At 34.2% G+C, this 9,764-nt stretch overlaps 1 protein-coding gene across 1 annotated transcript; it reads left to right on the top strand.

Moving 5' to 3' along the window:
- Positions 1 to 384: 384 nt before the first annotated feature.
- Positions 385 to 4,994, top strand: LOC130892850 (toll-like receptor 7). The gene has a single exon (XM_057798523.1). The coding sequence runs from the start codon at positions 573 to 575 to the stop codon at positions 4,503 to 4,505; it is 3,933 nt and encodes a 1,310-aa protein (XP_057654506.1). The 5' UTR covers positions 385 to 572; the 3' UTR covers positions 4,506 to 4,994.
- Positions 4,995 to 9,764: the final 4,770 nt, after the last annotated feature.

The following is a 9,764-nucleotide window of genomic DNA, read 5'->3' as shown; positions in this document are numbered from 1 at the left end:
TGTAAAATCAAAATGCGAATGAGGCGTCTCGGAATGTTAATTACTTAACAACCCTTATCACAACAGACGTCACTACCATTTCGAAAGACATTTCCACGGTTAAACATTTTCGCAAAAGACGACATTTCTGCTTTATGATATTATAAAACTTCCTAACGCCCTTTTCTACTGATGTTATCACCACATAAGATGCTACAACTAATTTCCACCCATCCTTTTATATATCTCTTTGAAAGTGCAAGTAACTCAGGTAAGTAAAAATATTTCTGTTCACGTGAAACGGTTACCGGTAGGTGCTGCTTTTGTTCGTAGCGGCGAAATAGAGAACTAAGCGACGCAAGCGCGAGTTTCTTACAGTTTATACTTGGTATATACCGCAGTCGAAGAGCGAAAGCATTCAGTACAACGTCAACAGTTTAAGAGTGAAACCACGCTGGTGCGGCGGTCCAATTACAAACTTTTGAAATGTCGTCGCGGATATCTTATAACATAATACGTTAAAATCGTTTTCCGATCAAAGTGAAATGAACTTAACAGTGTAAATGAACTAGTTAAAAGAATTTTTTAACACGATGTACCATCTATTAGCAGTGTTAATTTTCGTTATTCACGGAGGTGGTGGTTCTCGTTTCGACGGTCCCGAACAATGTTCCTGGTTACCGGATAATTCGGATACGTCTTCGTCGAAATTATCGGTTACGTGTAAAGTACGTACTTTAGAAGAAGGGGCTAATATAACAGCCCTACCGACGGAAGTTACTTCAAGATTGAAAATCCATTGCAACGACGTTTTGTTTTTCGAAAGTTTCCTACCATCAGCTGGTTTACATCGACTTCACGAACTGGAAGAATTGAAAATTAACAATTGTAAAATTTTAACTGTACCACCAAATTCTTTTCAAGGGTTATATAACGTGAAAAAACTTTCTATAAATACTTTTAACGCCGATTGGGGTCCTACGAAGACGTTAGATTTAACCACGTACAGTTTAGAAGGACTTAAAGAATTACAAGTATTGGATTTAGCTGATAATAATTTGAGAGCTCTACCTGACGGTATTTTTTGTTCTTTAACGAATCTTCAAACTTTGAATTTAACTAGAAATCGAATTAGAAATCCTGAAAGAATCGGCATAAACGTACCGGAATGCAGTAACAGTGAATTACAAAACTTGGATCTATCATTTAACGATTTGAGAATCATAAATGAAGAAACTGGTTTCTCGAGATTAAGAAGACTTCAACATCTTTATCTTCAAAATAATAATATAACAGAATTATCCGGTGAATCTTTAGCAGGTGTGGTATCGTTGAAAATATTAAATTTGAACAATAATAAAATCGGTACTTTATCGGAAGGTTTATTCGCTGGTACACCTGAATTAAAAGAAATCCATATACAAAACAATCTGTTATATTCTCTAGCTAAAGGAATATTCCATAGATTAGAACAATTATTGGTGTTAAATCTATCCGGAAATCAATTAACTAGTAATCATATAGACGCTGGAACTTTCACTGGACTAATTCGTCTTATTATACTGAATTTATCTCATAACGCTCTAACCCGCATCGATGGAAGAACTTTTAAAGATTTATTCTTTTTACAAATATTAGATTTGAGAAACAACTCCATAGGATTTATTGAAGATAACGCTTTTTTACCACTCTACAATCTACACACTTTAAATTTAGCAGAAAACAGATTAAACACCATCGGTTTACAATTATTCAACGGACTTTTCGTTCTCAGTAAACTCACTCTCAACAACAATCTTATCGTGAGTATAGATTCCAGCGCTTTTTTGAATTGTTCTGCTTTAAAAGAGCTCGATTTGAGTTCGAACGCGCTATCGGAAGTGCCGGACGCTATTCAAGATTTGTCTTTTCTAAAAACTTTAGATTTGGGCGAAAACCAAATATCCCATTTCAAAAACGGTTCGTTCAAAAATTTAAATCAATTAACCGGTTTGCGTATGATCGATAATAACGTCGGGAATTTAACGAGAGGTATGTTTTGGGATCTACCGAATTTACAAGTGCTCAATCTCGCTAGGAATAAAATACAAAATATCGAAAGGGGTACTTTCGATAGGAACACTCAAATCGAAGCTATACGTTTGGACGAAAATTTTCTAACGGATATAAACGGCGTGTTCGCGACTTTAGCTAGTTTATTGTGGTTGAATTTATCGGAAAATCATTTGGTGTGGTTCGATTACGCGTTTATACCGAGTAATTTAAAGTGGTTGGACATACACGGTAATTTCGTCGAACATCTCGCTAATTATTACAAGATACAAGACGAAATTAGAGTGAAAACATTGGACGCTAGTCATAATCGTATAACGGATATTACTCCGATGTCAATTCCGAATAGTATAGAACTTTTATTTATAAATAATAATTTCATTAAATCCGTACAACCCAATACTTTTTTGGATAAAATTAATTTGGCTCGCGTCGATATGTACGCTAACGATTTAGTTAATTTGGATTTGAACGCTTTACGTATACCCCACGTACATTCGAATCGATCTTTACCGGAGATTTATTTGGGCGGTAATCCTTTTCATTGCGATTGCACGATGGAATGGCTTCAACTCATCAACAACATGTCAGCTTCCAGGCAGTATCCACGCGTGATGGATTTGGAAAATATCGTATGTAAAATGACGCATTCCAGAGGTATGACCCATATGCCTTTAAATCAAGCCAAACAAAACGATTTTCTTTGTACTTACGAAACGCATTGTTTCGCTTTATGTCATTGCTGTGATTTCGACGCTTGTGATTGCGAAATGACCTGCCCGAATAACTGTACTTGTTATCACGATCAAACTTGGAATAACAACGTGGTGGATTGTTCGGGGCGGTACGCCGACGAAGTTCCCCAAAAAATACCGATGGATGTTACGGAATTATATTTGGACGGTAATAATATTAGGGAATTGCAAAATCACGTGTTTATCGGTAGGAAAAATATGCGGGTTCTTTTCGTTAATAATAGCGCGGTGGAAACTATACAGAATAGTACTTTTAACGGTTTGCAATTTTTACAAATTTTGCATTTGGAAGATAATAAAATTGTCGAATTGAAAGGTTACGAATTCGAGCAATTGTCGCATTTGAAAGAACTTTATTTACAAAATAATCGAATATCGGTTATAGGTAATAATACTTTGGAACCTTTAACTTCTTTGGATGTTCTTCGTTTGGACGGTAATAGATTAGTGACGTTTCCGGTGTGGCAGTTATCAGCAAATTCTCGTTTAACTGTTATCATGTTAAGTAACAATCAGTGGTCTTGTAGGTGTAAATTTTTACAAGGACTTACCGCGTGGGTGGCGGATAACGCTGTTAAAATCGTCGATAGTGCAGATATGATGTGTTATAACCCGGATTCGAAACCGCCGCAACGCCGCGAACTCGATTTTAACAGTACCGCGTGTAGTGATTTTTACGCCGGTAGTTCCGTAATCGATAGTATGCTGGTATCGGATTATTGGCCGATGGTCGTTGTGACTTTATGCGTCGTGATTTTTTTACTACTAGCAATAGTGTTATGGTTCATATTCCGAGATTCCGTGCGAGTATGGTTGTATTCGAGATACGGGGTGAGATTGTGTAGTTTCCGCGCCACCGCCGCCAAACAGTACGAAGACAGAGATAAATTATACGATGGTTTCGTGTGCTACAGTCCCAAAGACGAAGAATGGGTAGTTCAAGCTCTAGCCGCGGAATTAGAGCCGAAATTTCAATTGTGTTTACATTATAGAGATTTACCGCATACCGCGTATATACAACACGCCGCCCCCGCAGTTCTAGAAGCGGCGGAAGCGAGTCGAAGAGTGATAGTAGTTTTAACGCGAAATTTTTTACAGACCGAATGGTCTCGATTCGAATTACGTCAAGCCCTACACGAAGCTCTCAAAGGGCGAGTATTTAAATTAGTGTTAATAGAAGAAGGTCCGCTTCCAGAAGCCGAACTCGATCCGGAGTTGCGACTTTATTTGAAAACCTCAGAAAGGATAAGGTGGGGGGAAAAACGATTTTGGGAAAAATTGAGGTACGCTATGCCTTCAGTCGAACCCAGAGGAAAAATAAACGCTAATTATAGGAGGAATATAAATAATTATACCATCGATTCGAGAGTGGTGGCTAACGGAGCACACCACACTCATCATACTTACCCCGAGAAAATACGAACTCAGGGTCCGCCGAGTCCTGGTATGCAAATGTTACCTCCCTCGTATTCTACAGCGGTGCCACAAGAGGGCGACGACGCTAATTATTCTTCGGCGACGACGGCCACTCCGTCACCGAGGCCGATGCGAAGAGCCCAAGAACCTAGGCCGATATCGGATCATATTTATTCCAGTATAGATTCCGATTATAGCACTTTGGAAAGGGGGGGTTCCGGTAGACGGGGCCCCCCGTGGAGACCACAACACGTGATGATGCAAGCGGGAATAAACAATGGAGGCCAGGCCTATCTTGTGTGATAACTTTATATGACTGATTAGGTATATATATATAAATATATATACATAAACATATTTAACAATTTACTACTCAAAGACTTTATATTTCAAAATTGAAATTGTGTAATTATTAATTATTTGTACCTATTATTTTTGTACATTACTGTATATAGATATATTTATTTTGTTTTTATTGATTTTTTTGTATTATTATGTGTATATTTTTTACGAATTGCAAACAAACGAATTATATAATAAATACGATGTCAAATAATATAATTATTAAGTCGCCTTTTAATTTCAACTTTCCAGATTAATTCTCATATTTATCATAACGATTTATTCGAAATTTTGAAACTAATACATGAAATTCGAATATATTTCAAACTAAATGTGCTTCAAATTGGTGTTTAAAAAAATTATTAGTTTGATAGTGGAAATCGAACCAAAAAAAATCAACAGGTAAATATTCTTTGAATTATCTCACCTGCTAGTAAAATTAAAATAAAAAAAAAACATTTATAAAACCATGTTTGGTGTATTTTGCTTCAAATAAATAATCAATTGTTCGTTCAAAATTCGCTTCATTGAATAGATGGCGTTCAATACTTCGTTTCAAATGAATATTTTATCACTTCAAATTCAATTTTAATTTTGTAATTCAATAAACAGAAGATTTTTTGTTTAATTTTTATATTTATCATAAGGATTTATTCGAAATTTTGAAACTAATAAGAGAAACTCGAATATATTTCAAACTAAATGTGCTTCAAATTGGTGTTTAAAAAAATTATTAGTTTAATAGTGGAAATCGAACCAGAGAGAATTTACAGGTAAATAATCTTTTAATTATCTCGTTTGCTAGCAATATTAAATTGAAAAAAAATTTTTAAGCCATGTTTGGTGTGTTTTACTTCCAATAAACAATAATTTATTTGGGGGACGATTTTTCTAGATTTAATAGCGGATTTAGCCAAAATAAATCAAAAATGAAGAATGAAATTTTTGATATTTTGGTTCTTTTTCGAGATATCGATACTTAAAGTTATAATCAATTGTTAGTTCAAAATTCACTTCATTGAATAAATGGCGTTCAATACTTCGTTTCAAATGAATATTTTATCACTTCAAATTCAATTTTAATTTTGTAATTCAATAAACAGAAGATTTTTTGTTTAATTTTTATATTTATCATAAGGATTTATTCGAAATTTTGAAACTAATAAGAGAAACTCGAATATATTTCAAACTAAATGTGCTTCAAATTGGTGTTTAAAAAAATTATTAGTTTGATAGTGGAAATCGAACCAGAGAGAATTAACAGGTAAATAATCTTTTAATTATCTCGTTTGCTAGCAATATTAAATTGAAAAAAAATTTTTAAGCCATGTTTGGTGTGTTTTACTTCCAATAAACAATAATTTATTTGGGGGACGATTTTTCTAGATTTAATAGCGGATTTAGCCAAAATAAATCAAAAATGAAGAATGAAATTGTCAATATTTTTTTCTTAATTTCGTAAAAACTGTGAAATGATTCTGTTACGAAAAAGAAAAGTGGATATTATCCAAAAGCGCAAATTGATGGCTTGATATTTCTCATAATTAATTTATTTTCTTTTTTAAAATAACGTTGACGATTTTCCATGTTTTCCAAACAAAAAAGAAAGTGAAAAGCATTGTGTTAGCAATATTGTTTTCGCGCAATAAAGTGTTTCCTGAATTGGAGACATTTTTTCAATGGAATTTCCGACGAGAAACGTGCGGGAAAAATTGATATCAACGGTTTTGTTTTGACAGCTCCCGGAAAGGAGGAAAGTGTGTATAGTGCCTCTAATGGGAATGAAGTATTGAAGTAGTAGCTTGCTCGGATGACATAATAGAAAGCTCTGTGATGTTTTTTCATTTCTTGAAAAGGAAAAAAACAAACTAGTGAAAGCTTCGTTTTAATCACTTGTCCCATTTTCTACTTATTTGACTGAGACCAGAAGAAGAGTCGACTACTGGGTCATTCAACATCCCAGATTGTAATTTCGTGAAATATAATTATCAAAAATGAAAAACATTCTTTAGAAAATTGATTTTTTTATTGTTGCTAATAATTTTCCTACCATTTCCAGATAAACATTAAATTTGAAGGACGAGTAGTATGAATAAATATGATTTTCCTCACTAGAAACTGTAAAATTTGAGCATTATACGACGAATATTTGAGTCATTTTTTAAAATCTGGGAACAGAAACTAATCCTAGGGGGCTAAATCTGGCGAATAGGGTTCATGAAGTAGCAATCAAAACTTAAATTTATTCGATTCATCACGACAATACATTAACTCGGACATCGGTTATTGTAGAGGCTAAAATTAATCAATTTTGAAGCTACCTCAAGCTCCCTATTCGCTAGATTTATCCCTCTCGGATTATTTTCTTTTCCCAGAATTAAGAAAATGGTTCGGTGGTGAAAGATTTTTCAAATTAATCACTATTTTGTAGAACTTAACGTTTTAAAAAGGAACTCGAACTTATTGAACATCGTTCGGAAAAGTATTTGGAGCTGAAATGATATTACGCTGAAAAATAAATGTTTTTTTTTGTCATTTTTTCTTTCTCCTGATGATGGAGTAAAACTATTCTACAGCTTTCGCAAAACATACGAGGCATCCATTTTTTATCTCGATTTGTAGCAGGAAATGCAAAATAATGGAGATATCTACTTTTTAACGAATATACAATGTGGCTCGGGTTTTTTGAAAATGTAAACTCTCCACAAACATAATAAAAACGATAAGAACTTCCTACTTGACATTTAAAATTGATCCGTAACAAGGTAATCGTCATTTAAAGCTAACGATTCACTCTCATACACAACAAACAAACAAATAAGTTCATATTTAAATAAAAATTCTATGTAACTAAATAATTTTCTGAAATGTTGTTATTAAACCGAAATTTCAACGCCTATTTTAATTTATAATAATCTAATCATATCCGTACCTAGTAAAGATACTAATAGTGCAGCTAGTAAATGCTAAGCTCGTTATTAACAAGGTCAGACAAGCCCTTCATGGGAGCTGAACCCTTCTGTGGTATCAGCCTCAAAACAATGGAGAAAACACTGGAAAAGTAGGTAAACAAATTATTGGGACAACCTACATGGGCTGAGACAGGCAAAGATTTTTCTGGAAAGTTATTGCCAGAGTAGATCTGCTGAATGTTCTGTCGAGGCACTCCTGAAGACTCCTGAAGACTTTAGACATAGCAGATAATGCAGTGTGCAGATTCTCTCGAAGTATGATACGCTGAGGAACTCCAGAGCATTACACCTAGGTGCGTTTGAAATAGAAGACGAAGATCTCTGGTTCTTGAAGTCATCCTACATTCTAGACTTTTCAAAAGTAGTAGGATGAACAGATCAGCTGTAAACACTGGGTTGTCCAGCAGCAAATAGATCCTTTGGGTCTCAGTATTTACGAGACCCCAGGTGATACAAAAGTTGTGGGTCGCACTGATTTTTTGAGCTTCCATGGTATCATCAGAGGATTCTAACATATCTTCTGGAATACCTTCTTCTGATGGCCTTGGAAAGCATCACAATAGTGCCTTTCAAACCTTAGTTGAAGTTCTAGACAACACAATTAATATTTCAGGGTCAGGCAGTTTCTTAACTCAAGACGAGATAATCTTGAGTAAGTGCTTTTACCTGAAGAACTGAGTGTTGAGAATGTGCACAAAATTTTGAAGAATGTACTCCTAATCATTCTTTAATGTCTTTAAAAACGACTTCAACATCTTCTCCGGTGCGCCAAGAGGTTATTAAAAATCAGAAGACGAAGATCTCTGGCAATTAAAGGGTCCTCGAGTGAATGAATACACAATAGATCCTTTGGGTCACAGTAAATACGAGACCCCAAATACGTAAATACAAGTTCTAGAGCCTCCAATTTCTGTTTCAATGGATATACGAGGTGTGATCAAAAATATAGTTAATTCTATCGCTCCCAATGTTATTATCGTTTCGTTGAATGCATCATGAGAAAAGCTAAAAGTCACGAGGTTATAAATCTGGTGAGTATGGTTCTCAAATGTTCTTGTAGATTCGAAGTTCAACACCAATTCGATTTATGTGTTGAAATTCTTCACACAAAAATGTATGATTTTATGTTAAAGACCGTCCAAATCCTTCCTAACAGTCTTCAAATATACCACAATATCCAGAAACAGATACATTTTGAGGTATAAAAAAGTCCGATTTTGTGAACTATTTTTATTTTCATCCCCGAAAATGAGTTATGAATTTTTTAATATTGAATGTATATGAAAACGGCCCTAAATTCGAAAATTAAGGCTTGCCTTTTGCACGGTTGTTTGAATTTTCATTTCGCTTGTTGAAGCGCCAGAGGTCTGTCTAATTTCAACCCAGGTCTACTCTTGCGGCACCTTAAAAACCACCCCTACATAATTTAAAATGCGTATAGCAGCAAACCATGTTATTATATTTCATATTTACAAGAATGTCAATTTCATTGTCTCGAACCATGTCATTAAAACCGTCGAATATAAATGGTAAACTAATATTAACTTTATGAAAATGATCAGCTCGATTTTTTCGAATGTTGCATAAAATTATGAAATAATGAATGTGGTATTTGACAAAATTTGCTCAAGTTTTTACTTAATTCTTCACGTGTATTCAATTATTCAATTGCGCTTAGTTGAGGCACATTGGTAACAATTCTTTAATTAAACAGAATATTCATCTTCTGCAAAAACTCCCACGATGTCTTTTGCATAATTAGCAGTTGCCATAATTGGTCAAAACTCAAATTTTCATTCAGGAGACTCCTTTTTTAATCAACTGCCTTAAACTAAATCTAATACTTTGCTGAAGAACTACCTGGAGAAGATCATCTCCAACTATACCAAAACTTGAACTCTGATGCATTCCAAATTTTCAATTGGCTTCTTCTTGATTCTCCAATTTTCTTTGCACAATTTTTCTCAGGAATCTGTGACGAATTTGAAAATAAATTTGATTAAATTCGGCAGAAAATATTTTACAGATGATCACCAGGTTTTATACTTTGTAAAATATTTAAGACGTTCGAATTGCCTTGTTTGTAGTCTCGGTTTCGTCTATTTTAGTTTTATAAAAATCTCGTTTCGGTAAAGTGAAACTAAAACGAAACGATCTTGAACCGCCCTCGTATGTCGAAGACAAAAAGTTATGTCAATGTAAATCAATTGGAAAAGTATTTTTTAAAAAATCATTCGAATTATTTGAA

Source organism: Diorhabda carinulata, chromosome 4 (assembly GCF_026250575.1).
Source record: "Diorhabda carinulata isolate Delta chromosome 4, icDioCari1.1, whole genome shotgun sequence".
In the NCBI taxonomy this organism is placed as follows: Eukaryota; Metazoa; Arthropoda; class Insecta; order Coleoptera; family Chrysomelidae; genus Diorhabda; species Diorhabda carinulata.
The sequence above is the reverse complement of the archived record's forward strand: the minus strand, read 5'-3'. Positions and strand labels throughout refer to the sequence as shown.

Bases quoted from the DNA above. Each gene is read 5' to 3' on its own strand.
- LOC130892850 (XM_057798523.1), top strand. From the start codon at position 573: ATGTACCATCTATTAGCAGTGTTAATTTTCGTTATTCACGGAGGTGGT.